This window comes from Gadus morhua, chromosome 8 (genome assembly GCF_902167405.1).
Source record: "Gadus morhua chromosome 8, gadMor3.0, whole genome shotgun sequence".
Taxonomy (NCBI): domain Eukaryota; kingdom Metazoa; phylum Chordata; class Actinopteri; order Gadiformes; family Gadidae; genus Gadus; species Gadus morhua.
The window spans coordinates 4,256,744-4,277,299 of record NC_044055.1 but is presented as its reverse complement, the minus strand read 5'-3'; the positions used below and the strand labels follow the sequence as shown (position 1 = coordinate 4,277,299).

General features: G+C 48.1%; 2 protein-coding genes across 2 annotated transcripts; both read left to right on the top strand.

The window, feature by feature from the left end:
• Positions 1–70: 70 nt before the first annotated feature.
• ift57 (intraflagellar transport 57 homolog (Chlamydomonas)) lies at positions 71–9,421 on the top strand. The gene is made up of 11 exons (XM_030362692.1): positions 71–546; positions 1,652–1,826; positions 2,007–2,125; positions 2,419–2,506; positions 3,468–3,536; positions 3,839–3,961; positions 4,175–4,246; positions 4,946–5,077; positions 5,454–5,516; positions 6,434–6,500; positions 7,879–9,421. Exons 1-11 carry the CDS (start codon positions 392–394, stop codon positions 8,058–8,060), a joined length of 1,245 nt encoding a protein of 414 aa, XP_030218552.1. The 5' UTR covers positions 71–391; the 3' UTR covers positions 8,061–9,421.
• A 319-nt stretch (positions 9,422–9,740) lies between these two features.
• On the top strand, positions 9,741–17,112 carry tmem71 (transmembrane protein 71). Its single transcript, XM_030362700.1, has 10 exons — positions 9,741–9,970; positions 12,703–12,791; positions 13,007–13,055; positions 13,201–13,413; positions 14,513–14,709; positions 15,769–15,963; positions 16,187–16,256; positions 16,397–16,452; positions 16,682–16,731; positions 17,008–17,112. Exons 2-10 carry the CDS (start codon positions 12,761–12,763, stop codon positions 17,029–17,031), a joined length of 885 nt encoding a protein of 294 aa, XP_030218560.1. The 5' UTR covers positions 9,741–9,970; positions 12,703–12,760; the 3' UTR covers positions 17,032–17,112.
• The last annotated feature ends 3,444 nt before the right edge of the window (positions 17,113–20,556 follow it).

Below are 20,556 nucleotides of genomic sequence, written 5' to 3'. Positions count from 1 at the left end.
TTGAAAGAAAATTATTCTCGCACAAGGAATTACCCTCCCATCCGCTAGGTGGCAGACGCATTGATTGGACCAACACACAAATCAATAGAAAAGAAGACGATGGTCTGGCGAAACGACATTTAGCTCTCTCAAAAGGGGAGCATAGTTTTGTGGTGTTTAATTATTATATTATATGTGTCGATGTATTGATCTTTTAGCTGTTAAAACGACATGCAGACAGGGTAGCACAGCAGACCGCTCACCACCACCAAGCTAGCCTTCGGATGCTTGACACCGGATGGTTACCATAACAACCAACTCGGCGTTCGTGACAGTTAAGTGAGCGAAAGCGACACGGGTTCTCTGTTCTCCTGCGGTATATATATATCGGTCTGTCGGTGCTTTCGTCGACATGTCGGAGGAGCCTAGGCGAGGGGAGGACGAGGAGCGGGGGCCGGGGGGTGTCCACCACATGTTTGTGGTGATGGAGGAGCTGCTGGAGAAGCTGAAGATCCTGGACTACGAGGAGGAAGTGCTGGCCGCGCACAACATGAAGGCCATGTCGAGGTACGACACCGCGACAGAAGACGACTCGGTCTCTTTAGGAGGTGTTAACCTCTTGAGGCGACTGCCCTGCTGTTTTGAAGCTGGTTGTCAGAGGAAGCTGTGTGTTTGTTGATCTGGATGGACAGTGTTGAATCAGAGTAAGAGATCACAATACAGGGATGTATCATTCGTTGTTAGGGGGCACAAGTTGAACAAGATGGTCAACAAACAGCCTCATGATGAGCCGAGGTGCAGAGAAACCACAGTCGAGGGTCATGTTTGTGAGATGGGGTAGTGATGAATGATGAGTGTGTAGGTGACCCCACCCCCCACGTACCCTCTCATCCACAACAAACCAGACATGGGTTTCTTAACTATTATCATCTATTCACATTATTGATGCTGTAGTGTCCTAGGAGGTAATAATGTACTAACATCATTTTGAGTCATTATTAGTATTCGAGTGTCCTAGGAACTAATTATAAGCTTTTTATAATCTCTCACCATTGTAAATAATTTAGTGATCTAGGAACAAATTCTATCACTTGATCATTCATCATCATTATAAATATTGTAGGGTCGTAGGAAGTAATAATATAATAGCATCATCCTTTCTCATCATTATTAATAATGTAGTTTCGTAAAGGACGTTTACCATGGTACATCTACATCGTACTTCTATTTCTGGTCTCATCTTCACGGGTCAACAACCATCAAAATGGGATCGACATATGTGGCTCAGGAGATAGATGGGGTGGGCTGCTAACCGGAAAGTTACTAGTGCTATCCCTGGGTCCTCCTAGCGGACTCCACCGTCGGTGTGAGAATGTGTGAATGAATCGGTGAATGTTAGGAATTACATTCACACACCGACGGCGGAGTCAACCATGCAAGGCGACAGCTCGTCGGGAGCTAACAGTCAGTGCCTTGCTCAAGGACACCTCGACACTCAGCTAGGAGGAGCCGGGGATCGAACCAACAACCTTCAGGTTACCAGCCAACCCGCTCTACCTCCTGAGCTACTGCCGCGTATAAATGCAGTCTGTTTAGAATTGAACATCCTGTCACCTTGAACAAACCCAAAGGTTTGACGCCACCCCTGACGTCGTCCATCTTGTTCTTGTAGGCACTACTTCGTGTCCAGCCCGTACGTAGCGTCCAACCCTGGCGAGCAGTTCTTCCTGTTCACGGCCATCGCGTCGTGGCTGATCAACGTGGCGGGCCGCCCGTTCCCCGCGCCCCGGGACGACGACGAGCCCTACGCCACCGTGTCCAACATCCTGGCCGAGCTGCGCGCCTTCGTAAGCCCCGCCCCCCCCGCCGCCGCGCCGCCGTTTTGTATTCTGTTCTGTTCAAGCGATATATTTCCACTGTATATTCGAAACATATTCATAGGTCATGGAGACACAGGGTTGTAAATTGTGTGTGTGTGTGTGTGTGTGTGTGCGTCTGCGTCTTTGTGTGACTGTGTGTGTGTCTAGGGGGTGAAGGTTGACTTCCCCCCCAACAAGCTGAAGGCTGGCTGTGGGGAACAGGTGTGCTTTGTGTTGGACCGCCTGGCCGAGCAGGCCCTGAAGAAGAGGGGCTTCAGCTTCAAAAGGTCTGGCACCCCCCCCCCCCGTACCAGAACCTCGGTCCACCCTGACACACCGATACACACACCATTGTACATGGAGGAACACCACACAAAAACATGAAACGTTAGTATCATACCGTACAACATGGATACTACCATACAAAACATTAGACACTCGCATACATTACCCCGCTCAACTATACTCAAAGCTAAACTACACCAACCAGAGGACACAGACTCCTAGTACGCATGCCAATGCAACACTACCAATACCGCGCAGACCATAATAGGTAAACAGCGCTGTTTCCTCTGTCCAGACCAAGCTACCCCACAGAGGCAGCCGAGGAGGAGGCCGTCATCGAGGACGATGCAGAGCTCACCCTTAGCAAAGTGGAGGAGATGATAGTACGTCCTCAAGCCCTAACCCTGCCTCTGATGCTAACCTCTGAACCCTTCCTCTAAACCTCACCCTACCTCTAAACCTCACCCTACCTCTACGTATGACCCTAACCCTGCCTCTGATGCTAACCTCTGAACCCTGCCTCTAAACCTCACCCTACCTCTAAACCTCACCCTACCTCTACGTATGACCCTAACCCTGCCTCTAATCCTAACCTCTGAACCCTTCCTCTAAACCTCACCCTACCTCTAAACCTCACCCTACCTCTACGTATGACCCTATCCCTGCCTCTAATCCTAACCTCTGAACCCTTCCTCTAAACCTCACCCTACCTCTACGTATGACCCTAACCCTGCCTCTAATCCTAACCTCTGAACCCTTCCTCTAAACCTCACCCTACCTCTTAACCTACCCCTAACCCTGCCTCTGATGCTAACCTCTGAACCGTACCTCTAATCCTAACCCTACCTCTTAACCTACCCCTAACCCTGCCTCTGAACCTAACCTCTGAACCCTACCTCAACCCTAACCCTAACCTCTTAACCTACCTCTGAACCCTTCCTCTATCCCTATCCCTACCTCTACATATGACCCCAACCCTGCCTCTGATGCTAACCTCTGAACCCTACCTCTGATCCTAACCCTACCTCTTAACCTACCCCTAACCCTGCCTCTGATGCTAACCTCTGAACCCTACCTCTAATCCTAACCCTACCTCTTAACCTACTCCTAACCCTGCCTCTGATGCTAACCCTATAATCGTACCTCTACCTCCACCCCTGCTTCTCTAACCCGGCCTCTAACCCTACATCTGACCCTACTCGTGGCCTTTATCAATCCCTGCCTCTAACCCTAACTCTAACCCTAGCCCTGCCTCTGACCCTAACCCCTGCCTCTAACCCTAGCCCTGCCTCTAATCCTAACTGCTGGGAGCTGACCCATGTCTGTCTGTTGTCTCTATATCAGGAGGAGCCTGACGAGGAGGAGGAGCATGTGATGGACTTAGACGCGCTCAAGTCACGGACCAATCACAGCGTGAGTTCCCCGACCGAACTCTAGCTAACATATAATATTTTTATATATTTTAAATCAAAAAGTGAATCTACATATGGACTAAAGGGATATGTACTGTATTTGTATCTGATGTTTTGAATTGAAAGCCCAGAGAGGCCGACTGAGCGGTCCGAGTTAGTCTCTATAACGTGTGTGTTCTGTGTGTGTGTGTGTGTGTGTGTGTGTGTGTGTGTGTGTGTGTGTGTGTGTGTGTGTGTGTGTGTGTGTGTGTGTGTGTGTGTGTGTGTGTGTGTGTGTGTGTGTCTGTTGTGCTGGCGCTCCAGGAGGTGGACCCGTCCTCTAAGCCCGAGGCCATCCTGGAGGCCAGTGTGGACGCAGCCGAGTGGGCCCTGGAGGTGGAGCGGGTCCTGCCCCAGCTCAAGGTCACCATCCGCCCCGACAACAAGGTACCCCCCCCCCCATCTGTCACGTACCCCCCCCGCGGTCCTCATAAACCACCTGATCCTGACTGTGTTCAACTACAGCCATGGGATCAGCAGTAGACAAATGTAAATGTGTATATTTATATACAGTGTGTGTGTGTGTGTGTGTGTGTGTGTGTGTGTGTATATATATATTAATTTGCGTCTGTGTGTGCGTGCGTGTGTCTGTGTGTGTAGGACTGGAGGATCCACCTGGACCAGATGCATCAGCACCGGGACGGCATCACGGCCTCGCTGAAGGAGACCAAGGTGGGTCGTGACCTCCTGACCCCTGGAGACCCCTTCCCCATGGGATAGGGTTAGTGCCCGTGACCTCCTGACCCCGGGAGACCCCCTCCCCAGGGGTTATGGTTAGGGCCTCCCGGGGAGAGTCTCGTGCTCCTGCATGATTCCGACGGTCCTCAGGCGTCTTCCTGACCCACCGGTGTGTTGGTGAAGTACGGCTCCCCCGGTGGCCAGTGGAGGATCACACACGGCTAAACGCTTATGTTCGGAACGACACGCTCCAGTGGTCAGAGGGAGGGTGTGTTGTCGTGTTCACTCTTTGAACGGGTTACAATAAGAATAAAAGACTACGGATCCAGGAGATTTGCGGTTCAGTTGTGACCATAACACACAAAAGGAAACGCTCTGTAAATCCAAATGAATCACTCCTCCTTTGCAAGCATACCACGCACAACACAGACGCTCTTTAGCACCAAGGTCATTACAGCTAGTGCAACTGCAAGCCGGCGTCAGAAACCTGCTCCTTATTTTTAATAGCGTCTCTGGCGCCACCCGATGGACCCATCAGTGAGTTACATGTGGAACTGAAAAGCAAGGATTCCGACTGTCACTCAACCCCTTGCGTGCGTGTGTGTGTGTGTCTGTGTGTGTGTGTGTGTGTGTGTGTGTGTGTGTGTGTGTGTGTGCGTGTGCGTGTGTGTGTGTGCGTGTGCGTGTGTGTAGGGCTACCTGAACAAGCTGCAGGAGGACCTGGGGAAGACCCTGGAGAAGGTGAACAGCAGAGAGAAGTACATCAACACCCAGCTGGAGCACCTGATCGGGGACTACCGCGCCGCCCAGGCCCAGCTCAGCCAGGTAACCTGCTAGCCAGGTGGGCAGCTAGCCTGGTAACCAGCTAGCCAGGCCGGCAGCTAGCCAGGTAACCAGCTTGCCAGGTGGGAAGATAGCTAGGTTAACAGCTCAGCCAGGTGACCAGCTAGCAAGCTAGCTAGGTTACCAGTTAGTGAGGTAGGCTGCCAGCCAGGTGTGCAGCTAGCCAGGTAACCAGCTAGCCAGGTGGGCAGCTAGGTAACCAGCTAGTAAGGTAACCAGTAAGCCAGGTTAACAGTTAGCCAGTTGATCAGCTAGCCAGGTAACCAGTTACTCAGGCGGTCACCAAACTAGCTCTGCATCAGTACCAGATGTAATTTGGCGCACGTGTGAAGAGTGCATGTTGTGGATCTCTCTCCAGGCCAGGGAGCTGTACCAGCAGGCCAGTGGAGGAGTCACAGAGAAGAGCCGACAGCTGGCAGAGGTGAGACTAAAGGACACCACACTACGGGACACCACCCGCACCACACCACACTACAGGACACCACCCCCACTACACCACACTGCAGGACACCACACTACAGGACACCACCACACTACAGGACACCACCACACTGCAGGACACCACACTACAGGACACCACCACACTACAGGACACCACCACACTACAGGACACCACCACACTACAGGACACCACACTACAGGACACCACCCCCACTACACCACACTGCAGGACACCACACTACAGGACACCACCACACTACAGGACACCACCACACTAGAGGACACCACCACACTACAGGACACCACCACACTACAGGACACCACCACAATACAGGACACCACCACACTACAGGACACCACACTACAGGACACCACCACACTACAGGACACCACCACACTACAGGACACCACCACACTACACCACCACACTACAGGACACCACCACACTACAGGACGCCACCACACTGCAGGACACCACCCCCACTACACCACACTACAGGACACCACCACACTACAGGACACCACCACACTACAGGACACCACCACACTGCAGGACACCACACTACAGGACACCACCACACTACAGGACACCACCACACTACAGGACACCACCACACTGCAGGACACCACCACATTACTGGTGGTGGTTAGTGAGGTCCCCCCCCCCCCCCCCCTTCACTGTAGGCGTCTTTGAGTGTCTAGAAAAGCGCTAAATAAATTCAATGAATTATTATTATTATTATTACAGGACACCACCCGCTGTAAACCAGCTGCAGGACAAATGGTGGGTTTATTATTGATGTGTGTGTGTGTGTGTGTGTGTGTGTGTGTGTGTGTGTGTGTGTGTGTGTGTGTGTGTGTGTGTGTGTGTGTGTGTGTGTGTGTGTGCGTGCGCAGGTGAGCGAGGAGTTGGAGGAGGTGAAGCAGGAGATGGAGGAGAAGGGCAGCAGCATGTCTGACGGAGGTCAGTGTCTCGGCGCGTTCTGACTAGTGATGTGATGGTTTGCGTCGAGGCATCGGGGCGTCTGTCCAGTACCTCGGCTCCTCCCCCCAGCGAAGCTCCGTATCGAGTAGGATCCACACAATGACGTAGCGTGTGGCGTTCGAGGCTTCATCTCGGGCTGTTCCGCGATATGGGTTCACAATTGGCCCATTTTTACAAAAAGGAGACTCTACCCAGTTCCAAGATTTCTTGAATGGCTATGTAATTAATCACACTCGTTCTAAGTCATCATGCGGTTCTATTATTACAATTATTAGTAGGCTACTGTAGTCGATAAGACATTGGCTGCATCCGGATACTTAGTACATAATATTTCTGTTCAGTGTCTACTACTTGACCGTACTACCCTTGACAGTGTAGTACGGCCTACAGCTATGCGTAGAACGCCTCTGAACACTTCCGAACATCGCCGAAACTCTACCGGATGTTTGGAGATGACGTATCTCCCCTCAGATGCCGGCAAAATGACCTTGATAAGTTACCTGTTTTCCGTCTTGTCATCGTTGCTATTAAATTGAAAATGTTATGAAATGAAAGAAACATTTAATACTTGTACTTACATTTCGATATTTCGAAATTTGCGGGAGCCGCTGTTGTTGGTGGTGTCGGGTCAGCCATCTCTTCTTCGTTCGTTAACAGACTCTGGTTGCATTGTGGGGATAGCGTAGTGTCCTACCGTTGTATACTGTGGCGGTAGTACGCATTCGGAAACGTTTTCCGTGCTACACAATGCGTACTGAGCATTCGGACGCGCTATATTTGTGGCGTACTACAAAATGCATACTATATAGCAGTCAAGTATGAGTATTCGGATTCAGCCCTTCTATTTTGCCCGGGATGACCTAAAATCTTTGTCAAATGATTTATTTTCTACCATGAGCCCGGGAGATATTTATGAACGGCACCCTCACACGTATCACTGAAATGACTTTAATCCTCAAATGTTTTGATGTTGTACGAAGCAAACATCACATCATCACAGGAAACTCTTTCTTTCATCATAATTTCCTTCACCACTAGGTGTCCCTAGCGTACTCATTTGAAGCTTCGAGGTCGAACCACTGGCTGCGAGGCTTTGGCGTTTCATGAGGCGTCATCTCGGCACCACTAGTTCTGACCAGAGTAGAACCTCCCCCCTCAGACACACACATCCTTCCTCAGGCCCTGGTGGAAACAGGCAAAATGACCGCAGGGCTGAGCCTAACTAGCCTTACTAGTCTGGTAACGAGTCTCACTAGTCACTGTGTTGACCCCGGTCGCCGCGGGCAACAGAACCTCCCCGACCCCCCCCCCCCCAATCGTCTCCGGCTAACCCCTTCCTCCCTGCTGTGTTGTCCAGCTCCGGTGGTGAAGATCAAGCAGAGTCTGACCAAGCTCCGTCAGGAGGTGGTGCAGATGGACGTCCGCATCGGCGTGGTGGAGCACACGCTGCTGCAGGCCAAGCTGAGGGAGAAGAACAACATGACCCGCGACATGCACGCCACCGCCCCGCCGGAGGCCGGCCTGCAGCCCTACGGCTGAGGACCTCCACCTCCTCCACCCTACAGACCTACACCCTGCAGCCTGCAGCCCTACAGCTGAGGACCTCCACCTCCTCCACCCTACAGACCTACACCCTACAGCCTGCAGCCCTACGGCTGAGGACCGCCACCTCCTCCACCCTACAGACGACCTCCACCCTCCACCCAACAGACGACCTCCACCCTACAGCCTGCATCCCTACGGCTGAGACCTCCACCTCCTCCACCCTACAGACCTACACCCTACAGCCTGCAGCCCTACGGCTGAGGACCTCCACCTCCTCCACCCTACAGACGACCTCCACCTCCTCCACCCTACAGACGACCTACACCCTACAGACCTCCACCCTACAGCCTGCAGCCCTATGGCTGAGACATCCACCTCCTCCACCCTACAGACGACCTACACCCTACAGACCTCCACCCTACAGCCTGCAGCCCTATGGCTGAGACCTCCACCTCCTCTACCCTACCGACGACCTACACCCTACAGACCTCCACCCTACAGCCTGCAGCCCTATGGCTGAGACCTCCACCTCCTCCACCCTACAGACTACCTACACCTCCTCCACCCTACAGACGACCTCCATCTGCTCCACCCTACAGCCTGCAGCCCTACGGCTGACGACCTCCACCCTACAGACGACCTACACCTCCTCCACCCTACAGCCTGCAGCCCTACGGCTGACGACCTCCACCCTACAGACGACCTACACCCTACACCCTACAGCCTGCAGCCCTATGGCTGAGACCTCCACCTCCTCCAGCCTACAGACGACCTCCACCTCCTCCACCCTACAGACGACCTCCACCTCCTCCACCCTACAGCCTGCAGCCCTATGGCTGAGACCTCCACCTCCTCCAGCCTACAGACGACCTCCACCTCCTCCACCCTACAGACGACCTCCACCCTACAGACGACCGTCACCTACACCCTGCAGCCCTATGGCTGACGACCTCCACCTCCTCCACCCTAGAGCTGAAAACAGCCAACTGGCCAGAATCAGATCTTTGTTTCCCTCATGGTTGTTCGTTTTCTGTTTGTTTGTACAGAAGTGTTTGTTTATCGGTCCGCTTTTGGCCCAAAGACGTGTAACGGACGGTGGAAAAACTTGATTATCACAAATACAAGTTCCTCAAAATGGCCGCTGTTGTTTGTAAACAGGGTAAGAAACCGTTCTTACCCTGTTGGTCTCAATTAGTTTTTCTTATCTTCAGACATGAGTCATGACGGATGTCGGTGTGTGAATAGGAGCATATATATATTTTTTATTTTATCTTATTTTTTCTTGTTATTTTTATATTAAGGGTTTTTTATAATATTACACTTATTTTGATACCTAATAAAAGGTTGTACATGAAGTGTTAATGTGTGTTCAGTTGAAAAACACGGCTGGTGCATGAATGTAAATATGTGGCCGGCAGATGTCAGGCTTTCCAACGGTTAAGTAGGGATTTTAGTGAGTTAAACTTTTAAAGTCCAGTCTACCCTCCCTGATAAGACTGAGACACCAGCCCGGAATCTATCGCGGACATTGACTTTCGTCAACAATATAACGAAACTAATCGAGTGTATGACGTCAACTCTCAGCTGTGGCCCCTGCACCACGTGACGAGGTGCAGCGGGGTCTCCGGGCCCCGCCCACTCCGGGTCTGGTAGTGGAGCAGGGTCTCTTGGCCCCGCCCACCCCGGGTCTGGTGGTCGAGCAGGGTATCTCGGCCCGCCCACCCTGGCTCTGGTATTTCCCTTGTGGGCGGGGCTGTCGGGCACATCGAGTCCTCTGTTCCCCTGATCTGTCAAAACACAAAGTAGCCTACATCAGAGGAAGGACCTACCGTTAAAGTACATCGAGTTTATTAAAAGTCGGAGCTTTGGTTTCCCGGAGACTCGGAGAGGGCGACGCGGTGACGGTGAGGCGCTCAGAGCTTCCTCTCCCTCTGCTTGGTTTTATAAGGATCAGTAAGCGCAGATTGTTATTTTAAGGCGTGGAATACAATGCATAGTTTGGGGGCGTGGATTTATTATTGGGTGAATGTCGACTAGTGGTTTTGTTTGTGAAGTTTAAAATAAATAAAATGGTTCATTTTCACTTTACAGTTACTTCAGCGTCGGGGCATTGTCTTTGCGTGCAAAGTGGAACAGTCCATTGCACTCACTTTGGTGCGTGTGATGTGGTATTTTAATTGATTAGGATTGGTCCCATCCATGTTGCTGGTGGATGTAGACGCTGTGGTATATGCAGGATATAGTTCTGATATTTCGGGGTACCGGTGAGATGGAGATGGAGAGGAATGGTTTGGGGTGATGACAGCGGGGAGATGGGGGTGCAGACGAATGGTTTGCCCCGCGCCCCTCTTCCTGCAGCGCGTCTTCCTCCAACATCATCACCTGCCGTATGCTAGGATGGTGTCGAGAAAGGCTATCACAAACAACCCCAGTAAACGCAAATCCTCATTGCATGTTTTGTTTTATTTAAATCATTCCTAATATTTGTCCAGTGGCTTTTATTTATTATGATGCATCATAAATGCATGAATATTTTTCTTATAGATTTCAGGATTTTTAGGACCATATCTTTCATTATCTAAATATTAGCTAATTATAGCGGCAGGGCCGATGCTACATTCAGATGTACATATATTGGATCACATTCTGTGTGTATATTTAATAACTGAAAAATGACGTTATCCAGTTGTAACCACAGTTCCTCAGCTAAAGGCTGCAGAGAGAAGATAAAGCATGACGTCTCGGTTACTTCCGCAGGAGCCTGGCGCGATTGTGAGGTTTGCGACTTGTTTCTAGTGAGTCTGAGAACAAGCCACAACATGTTTCTCAAACTACAGCACATTGTGACCAGTGTCACGTGATCAATCACAATCAGTGACTTCAATAATAAACCAATCTGTATAAACCATTATAATATTGTTTTAAATCCAAAAGTAAGGCTTTGACTCTTGGAACATTCTGGTCGTAGAGGCAGTTGTGTCGGTCATGTTATTAGGTCATCTCCTCTGAAGAGTCACATGCTCGGTCGTTTTTTTCGTTATCATCATCTGTTCTATTCTGAGTTGGGGCCCCGAAGGCCGTACACACACACACACACACACACACACACACACACACACACACACACACACACACACGCGCGCGCGCATACCAGCGTTTGATATGATGGGCCTTGTTGGCATGGCAATGCCCCCATCATTGCTGCTGGTGTGTGAGAGGCAGAGTACAGTACAGTACTTAGGCTGACCTGTGTGTGTGTGTGTGTGTGTGTGTGTGTGTGTGTGTGTGTGTGTGTGTGTGTGTGTGTGTGTGTGTGTGTGTGTGTGTGTGTGTCTGTGGTCGGAGGGGTTATGGATGAAGTTGCAATTCAAATGAAAACATTTGAGAGGGAGGGGAGAGAGGGGGAGAGGGAGGTGAGGGCGAGAAAGCGGGACAAAGGGAGACAAACGTCCTCTCCGAACACTGAAGTCTCTGTTTTAGTCCCTCGACACACACACACACACACACACATGCACCCCCCCCCCCCCCACACACACACACACTGACACTGACAGAGACACACATGCACACGCCCTCTGACACACACGCAATCACGCACACAGACACGTCTACATAGCAAAGGCTGTTGGGTCTTTGGCTGGACATGTGTTTGAACAGTCAGACGGCAGGCTGTTAGACGACAGTCCTAGCATGGCTTTATAAATGAATATTATATGAACGTTGTTATAACATATGAAACATTGATCCATAGTGTGTGAAGTGTCCAGGGCAGGACGGGGTTAACAGGACGTCTGACATCACGCTTGTTTTCCCTTCCCTCTCCGGAATTTCTCCCCAGGATCTTTCCCATCGCGCCCGTTAGAAAAATCTGGCTCCAGTGAAACAGAGTTTACCGTTTTTATGATCATAAAAGAATACAATAAAATAGGTTATTAGTTGAGCCCCAGAGGGATTTATGGATCCATTGCCATGACAGCATGTGGATATAAAATACACCAAACCTTTTCTCTTTAGTAGGAATAAGTTGGGCCTCTGTGTCTCTTCCAGCCTTACCAGTTAGTTTCTGGTGGCTGGACTGGTTCAGTGGGAAGCAGACCACTCTAAGGCTGTCAACACAGGGGCTAATCTGGTAGGTTAGGAAAGAGAGACCTACTTTTCAATATAATCCATAATCTCTAATCAGGACACAGAAGAAACAACTATGTTGGCACTTTGATTGAGATGTTGTATACTAAAGATTATCTCTCTGTCCCCTCTCTCTCTCTCTCTCTCTCTCTCTCTCTCTCTCTCTCTCTCTCTCTCTCTCTCTCTCTCTCTCTCTCTCTCTCTCTCTCTCTCTCTCTCTCTCTCTCTCTCTCTCTCTCTCTTTTCTCTGTTGCTACAAACTGACACAACATACAATGTTTATGTCTGGTATTCGGAGTGTGAAGGTGTTACTTTCTAGCTAAACGGTTGGAAGCCTTACTGTTGGCGGAGTTCCAGCCACAGCTACGTAGCAACGAGCTAGCTAGCTAGCGTTTGGAAGCCTTCTTGGTGTTTGGAGTTCCAGCAGCAGCTGCTTTAGCAGTCACCTTTTCTTATTCTCTGGCTGGGAGTCTGGAGGTCTCTAATGTTGTTTGTTTCTCCTCCTCTGCAGACAGAGAAGAAGAAGAAGAAGTGGTCCTCCTCCCTTTCATCACCCGCTCTCGAACGCCATGGCTCTGTTCTTCTCCAGGGCCGTCACCAGTACGACCAACACACACCAGAGCCAACAACACACACACACACACACACACACACACACACACACACACACACACACTAGAGCCCGATCGATATCAGACGATTTTATTAGGAGTACTTAATGTTGAACTCTTGTTTACTTCCTGGTGAACTCTTGTTTACTTCCTGGTGAACTCTTGTTTACTTCCTGGTGAACTCTTCTCGCCAACTCTCTCCAGGTTCTCCAATCAAACAGCGGCCCTCGCAGGCCGACCAATCATTTCAGAGGTACAGTGTTGTTCTTCTTCCTGCACACACACACACGCAAGCACACGCACACATAGAACACACCCTACAGCGAACACATCGACGTGGAGCCCCCCCCACCTATCGCCCGCCTGGCCTAACGATGCTCCGCCTGCTCCCCCTGCAGCCTGGACCTGTCGCTCCTCTCCGACGACTCCTCCTTCTCCTGCTACTCCTCCAACCCGGCGGGCGGCTCCCCCTGCTCCTGCCGCCGCTCCCGCCGCCTGCTCACCAACGGCTACTACGTCCTGGGGGAGGACAGCGTGGTCTGGGACGACCAGGGCAACATCTCCCTCACCCCCTCCAAGACCAACGTGTCCTACAAGGAGAACCTGGTCAGGTGAGGAACCTCTAAGAGCCGGCCCCGTCCCAATACGGACCCAGTGCCCAGTAGCACTCAGCACAACCACAGTCTTCTACTGGTGGACTCTGGGAGCTTCCCGGTACAACCACAGTCTTCTACTGGTGGAAACCAGTGGAAGATTTCCTTGCGTTAAATATGTTATGAGCAGGCTGGGCGCCACACTGACGCACAAATGACTTCATGTCACGAAGCCCGGGGGACAGACGCCGTAGTGTTGTGCAGCGGGTTAGGTAACTCTGTAAACACCTGGTAAAGCGCTCCGTCGGAGGACATCTGACGGAGCGCGCTGATGAGGTCACCGCCCCCTGGAGGCCCACTAACCTGTTAGTGTGTGTGTGTGTGTGTGTGTGTGTCTGTCTGTGTGTGTTTGTGTGTGTGTGTGCGTGTTCCGGGAGCCAGTGGGTTATGTCATCGGCTTGTGTTGCTAGGAGATGCATTGTTTACATTTTTAAGTTCCTCAGCATCAGGGTTTGCCAAGCTGTTGTCATTAAATGCTGACACATATGTTGGAAATACTTGACTATTCAAACCAGTTGTGTTAATAAGAAAGATCTGGTTTCCATCAACAAATTGATTTATGATTGGGACATTTCAGACACCCTTTGCCATCTCTACTGGCAGTTACGGTCAAATCTAAACACCTATTTGTTCCCCTATTTGTATATTTCTTTGTCGTGGTAGCCTGGAATTAAAGGATCTGCTACCAACTGGTAGTTTAATGTGTGTTGCCTTCAATGAATATCAAATGTATTTTTTTTAAATAAGTAGTGGAGATAACTCTTCGTGCTTCCCCTCTCAGAGACGACCTTCTTACGTTCTAAACGCAATGTGAAGCATCTTCTCCTAGCTATCTTTGTTGTATACGGGGAATCGGTTATCCTAGCGATTGTTAGTGCTTGGCACTTGGTTCTATGAACATCCTTACTGTTCCGACCCTGATATATTGCTGTTTCTCTTTCTCCTGACAAATGTACTTATTGTAAGTCGCCTTGGATAAAAGTGTCTGCTAAATCAATGTATAATGAAAATGTGCCAGTGCTGTACCAATAGCCGGCCTTCCCTCGTCTCTCTCTAGAGTGTTCCGGCGTAAACGGCGCTCCCGGCGCTCGCTAGCTAGCCTGCTCAGCGGCGTGACGGAGACGTGTCAGACGTGGCTCGACGAGAAGGTGTTCGGGGGCGTGTTCACAAGCGCCGTCGACGCCGACGCCGACGAACCGACCCGGATGGAGCTCAGCACGCCAGAACCTGAGAGCACCTTCAGTTTTACCTACGGTGAGGAGAGCCGCTAGCTAGTTTACACCACTAGCTAACGCTGCAAGCTAACAAGGCTGGTGCTGTGTCTGAAATCGCGCACTTACATTGAGTGCACTTCATTATCCCTACAGTACACTTACTTATAGGCGCAGTGCTCTCATTTGTACAGTGCGCTGTCAAAACAGGCTTCGTGCACCTATACCGGAAATTAGTTTGCAGTTTGATGGTTCTTATTCTGTGGTATTTTTTTTTTTGCTTCATCATTTCCATAATTCGCCCAACAAGTTTTAGATAGTTTTTGAGTGCGCCACCGAGGTACTTCCAGTGCACTGCGTTTTTGGCACACTCTCCGTTTTCGCGCAAAGTGCACTCAAAAAAGTAAGTGTAAGTGTAGAAGTGCGTGATTTCAGACACAGCATGGGACACACCGCTAGCTAATGCCGCTTGCTTTAATTTAAATGAACCTGATGACTTTAGTGCTGTAGTGCTGTAAGCTTCTTGTCTGTTAATGACTCTGACTATAGGTAAAGTGAAAAAGGTTAACAAGATCAACTTTTTTTATTCATATAGAATTACACAATAGTGTAAAATTATGTCTGGCTACATACAACGTTTTTAAGAGAGGTTATTTTACTGTAAGCATAATTACAAGCATGTTAATCATACTTGTTAATTAAAAAAACACTTGAACAGTCTAGGTAGATAATCTTGTTTTTTGATTTGTCGAATGCCTGTCAAAAGTCAGTCGACGTCAGACTCTAGCAGCAGTGTAGTGAAGTGCACCACCTAGTGGCGACTTGGTGTCCCTACAGCCCAAAACGGAGGTCAAAAAGACCTGGCGGGCGAAAGTAGTCAGGGTTCAATTCCACGAGAAATGGAGGTCCAAAACCAAAGTTTTAATTCATTCTATTTTACTGTAAGCACCATAGCATGAAGTTTAATCCACCAATATCATTTTGATCAAGTTATGTCTATCCAAAACCACAGTTTCGAATCTAGTGTATTTTACTGTAAGCAACATAGTATGATGTTAAATTTCACATAAAAATGTCTGATTATTTGTTGCCTCCCTTCCAGACCACAGCGAGATCATCTCCCCACCACAGAAGGAGGCCCCTCCCCCCCGGATCCTCTTCCAGGAGGAGATCTGCACTGAGACCTGTCACTCACATGAGCAGTTCACCCAATCACTGGGTGGCCTGTCCGAAGTCCGGCCTACCCCTCTGGTCTTTCACAGTAACAGCTGCTGTTCCTCACCAGAAAGACAGACAGGTGAGTCAGTCAGTCAGTCAGTCAGTCAGTCAGACAGACAGACAGACATAGAGAGAGATATAAAAATATTTAGAGAGACATACAGAGATAAAGAGACAGACAGAGCTATAGAGACATTCTGAACGATAGAGACAGAGAGACTGATATATATAGACAGAAGGGTGTACTGGAAGCCGACCTGTGTGTGTGTGTGTGTGTGTGTGTGTGTGTGTGTGTGCTTCAGGTTCATCGACGATGAAGTCCTTGCTCAGCTTCCTCTTCACCTTCTTCATCTGTGCCTCCCTCCTCTCCTGGTAAGGCTTTCTCTCGATGAAGGTAGAACCAACAGTTAGCCACCAGCATTTGAACGCCAGTCGTTCTGCATGGAGCTCCTCATGGTCTGATAATCAATACTTCGATCGGACACTGATCAGCACGACTTTCTGCCCCGCAGGTCGCTGCTGTGGGCAGCAGCATCTGCTGCGCTCATCACCATCCTGGCCTTCATGCGTAAGTAGAACAAGGTTTTCCTTTAATGATACCTTTCTGTTGTGGTTGTACTGGGCTTCTCCCAGCGTCCACCAGTAGAAGACTGGGGTTGTACTGGGTAGCTTGAGTGTTGAAACATTGTGTGATTCACACTTTGTGTGAATCAGCCACCATGCTAAGTCTGGAAGCTAAAGCGTGGCCAGCCTACGGCTTTCGTTCTGTGTTTTTAACGGCGCCCCTCTTCTTCTAGTCTTCAGTAAGACGGGACCGATGGGTGGATGGAGGACAGCCAAGACAGAGGTGAGTCAGCATACAGTACTTAAAGGACCCCATATTCTACCACCAGTGTGAGTGTGTGAGTGTGTGCATGAATGGGTGAAAGTTAGGCGATATTGTAAAGTGCGTTGAGTGGCCACTGCAGTTGATTTACCACCAGGGGTGATGTTGCAAAAGCTACCCATTAGTGACATCACAGGTGGGAGTGTCCCCACAGATGTATGATGGGTAGATTGTGCCACTTTAATTTGATCAAAGCCAATCATCACTTCATAACTTTTTGATTTTATGATTTCACAGGATATCACGTCAAAGAATGAGTAGACACGGGCGTCGTCCACGGCAACCGCCCCCCCCCCCCCCCCCCCCTGGTTTCCTGGAACACACACACACATACTCAAATGCACATACACACACATTGATGCAACTATCAAAACTGGGATTGGAGTTAATGTGGGAGGTACAAGATTTAGAGTATTTTATTATATGTTTGAATGAATTATCTGCATGTGAGTTGCACCTAAAAGAATGACGGCGAGCTCCGTAAGGACTTCAGATGGTTATCTATGAATTAAAACATATTTATTAAAAAATAAATATAAAGATTGTTGCCCCTAAAATAGGGGCCTTATAAACAAAAGGCTGTTCTTCAAATATGGCTGACAATTGACTCCAGTTTGAGATTATTAGTTTGTTAAACTTTGACCTCGCTAGTCTCACTCGATAACAAAAGGTCACCAGAACTTGCAGAGCTCGCAGTGCTTCAGATAAGATGATGTAACTCTTTTTTTACTGTACTTTTTAAAAGTTGTACATTATATTCTATTTGTAGATTAGCTTGGCCTTTTTGGGGGCTTTTCAAAGTGACCAATTCTTTCAGGATTATATTGCCCTGAATGAAAGAAAAACGTAAACCTAATCCTAAACAGAATCAGGTCCAGATGTTGATGAAGAGCAGCATTGAATAGTTACTACTAACTATTTTCTACTTAGTGTTCAGTATTGGCTGAGAGAACCAGTACCCATATCACTTCAACTACCTGTAAACATTACCTGTCTAAGGTTAACGTGCCATATTTTTCCTGAGAAAACTAGGAATGAGGAGTTTTGTTCCAAAATAAAATAAACATCATTCCTGTGCCTAAAATTGGGACTGTTATCGGAAATAGCAGTTTTCCGCAAGTAGCTCTCTGAAAACGGTAATAAATGAGCTTGACTTTTTTACTAGCTCTCGCTAACAACAACTATATCCAATGGTGAGATATTGTTTGTTTTTGTATATTATGTTTTGTAACAAAACTCTTCAGCTTTCGAAGTGCCTTTGTTCACGATAGCCAATAGGATTCCCTAGACTGCATTGTGGATGATTGGAAAAGACTCTTGCCAATCTGAATAGACAGCAATAACTCTATATATATATATATATATATATATATATATATATTTCTCCTAAAAGGAGACTTTTTAAAATGAAATGTGTCCTAACATTCAGGCCAGGGCGTCTCTAGTTCTAAAATAATCTAGGGCTTTTAATTTACCCCTCCTGGTGTCCCAGGAGGGCGGGTGTTAATGCCTCAGAATAGGTTCCAAGGACAAACATACCTGCGGACAACACCTGTCCACATTAAGTCCTCCATCGGCTGGAAGAACATTGAGGGGACAGTGCCTTCAGAGATGCGCGTTCTGCCCTGTAGGATTCAAACCCCAACCCTACAGGTTTCTGCCAGCCTGATGAAACCAAAATTCTTTATCATGGGGGTGATATCCAGCTAGTTAACTAGTTTATTGTGACATACTGTCAATCGTTAATGGCACCAATTTGACCACAAGCTATTTCTTAATCAATTTAGTGATGTCACAAGTAGGAAATGTCAACCCAGTTGAATAACAGATGGATCAGCCTACCAGTTTTGGAGCAGTCCACTGAGTAGGCTGGTAGGTTGAGCTTCTTTTGGCTAATCACCATGACAGCTGTTTGGGAACAAACCTGTCATTAAAAAGGTGATGAGAGTCAGCTGTTAATGCTGCTCGAACTTACTCGTTGAACCCTGGTCTGCCAAAGTAGGTGACTGCTTGATCCCCTTCTGAAAGATTTATATTTATATATTCTTCACTATATATTGAACCAGCGATAACTAAACGTAAGCCACCTCTGGTAGACATGAACTGTGAGCTGTCTAGTGACTGGGTAGATCGAGAGGAACTCGGATCCGCCAGCATTTTTTGTAAAAAGGCACATTTTAATGCTGTTTGTCCGCAAAAGATGAAGTATCCCGATAAACAAATTGTTTTTCGTCAGGAAAAATTGCGTGAAAGGTGAATTCAGCGTAAGGGGAATCGGGTTCAGAAGGAATTTCAACCTTTAATCATGTCGGGGCCTCAGATTACGCCAGGCTTAGTAGGATGTTCGACCGAGGGAGGGGTGAAGTGTGCTATCAGTCGCTGAAAGCACAGCTCACTCCTTCCTTTATATACTGTAAGGTTTTATACTGTTATGTCGGGGGTGTATGTAATTGGTCTGCCTCTGGTTCGTTCAGACACAACCAGTTATGGTGTGGGTTGGATCTAGATTCGATCCGGTTCATCTGTGTTTTGAACCAGATTACACTCCTGTTGAAGAATGTTGCGATCGTATCGAGTCTTCTCAAAGTGCCACCTTTCATGGTGAACGGATTAGACGTTAATGAAATAGCTTTGTGATCGATGAGTCTCACCTCGTATCACCACAGCCGACCCAGTGAATCTCTGGAGGAGAATTGAGAAAACTAACATTCCGGCAGATTTGATTTAATGAGCGCTCTGCATTTGAAACGGGCCATGATTCATATGCGCACATTTGGGATTCATAGGGGCTGGATAAGGGCTACTAGGCCTACTGTGAATGCACGCAGTAGGATAATATAAAAAATATAAAGTGGATGTTTGTCAAACCTGATGCAATGTTTTTATATGCAAGTGTTTTTGGTATCTGTATCTATCTCTTTATCTGATATATCTAGATCATTTCAGAATTGCCTTCACTTTTATAGAAATGCGATGTCCTTAAAGTCCCTAGGAACAGCTTGAGTTTGCAAGGGAGTCAAAATAACTTAATCTCCAAATCTAAATGTTTTGGATGCCCTGGGTGCTGATTGATCCTCCAGGCCACAGGAGCTGGCTGATCAGTCATGAGCCGTTCAAATACTGTCCACTTGTGACATCATTAGTGGCATAATGCACTCCTCTCTACTAGTGGGAGGGGCTAAGAGAAATTGAGCTCATGAGAAATGTTTTTTTTTATAGCTTATCGATCCTGGAAACCGCTCGTCGTATGGGCTTTAAGTGACTCGTACATATAAGCTTTAGCCTCTTTAGGCCAATGATGTGATATATTTACTGTTCAAGGAAACACAGTGTACAATTGACAAATTTCATTCTTTTGTTTGGGCTCCCAAAGATGGAAATGTGGTACTTGTTGTACTGCTTGTGGAAGCACTTTTTTTAAATTATTTTAGAGGTTACAACTACCCTTTATATAAATGTGTGTCTATTCTTAAGCACTTTTAGCACTGTAATGTTAAGTTCCGAATATCCTTTTTTGTATTCCATACTTAAAACGATTAGGAAAAGACTAACGATGGGAGTTGCCCACTAATGACATATTAAACACAGAATAGTGCTGTCAAAATATTTGGGAATAGATGGTTTAAGTACTGTGTAATATATATTCTAGTGTCAGTGTTACCATGAATTGTATTCTGGATGTATTGGTAATTAAAAAAAGGTATTAAAGACATGTTTGTACGTCGTCCTGTTTCATATTACACCAGCACAGTAGAACCGGGACATGGATACGTCAAGTTATATTTG

Coding starts and splice junctions, on each gene's coding strand:
- ift57 (XM_030362692.1), top strand. CDS start 392: ATGTCGGAGGAGCCTAGGCGAGGGGAGGACGAGGAGCGGGGGCCGGGG. Junction 547..1,651: donor AACATGAAGGCCATGTCGAG/GTACGACACCGC, acceptor TTGTTCTTGTAG/GCACTACTTCGTGTCCAGCC. Junction 3,537..3,838: donor AGTCACGGACCAATCACAGC/GTGAGTTCCCCG, acceptor CTGGCGCTCCAG/GAGGTGGACCCGTCCTCTAA.
- tmem71 (XM_030362700.1), top strand. CDS start 12,761: ATGGCTCTGTTCTTCTCCAGGGCCGTCACCA. Junction 12,792..13,006: donor CTTCTCCAGGGCCGTCACCA/GTACGACCAACA, acceptor AACTCTCTCCAG/GTTCTCCAATCAAACAGCGG. Junction 16,453..16,681: donor CACCATCCTGGCCTTCATGC/GTAAGTAGAACA, acceptor CTCTTCTTCTAG/TCTTCAGTAAGACGGGACCG.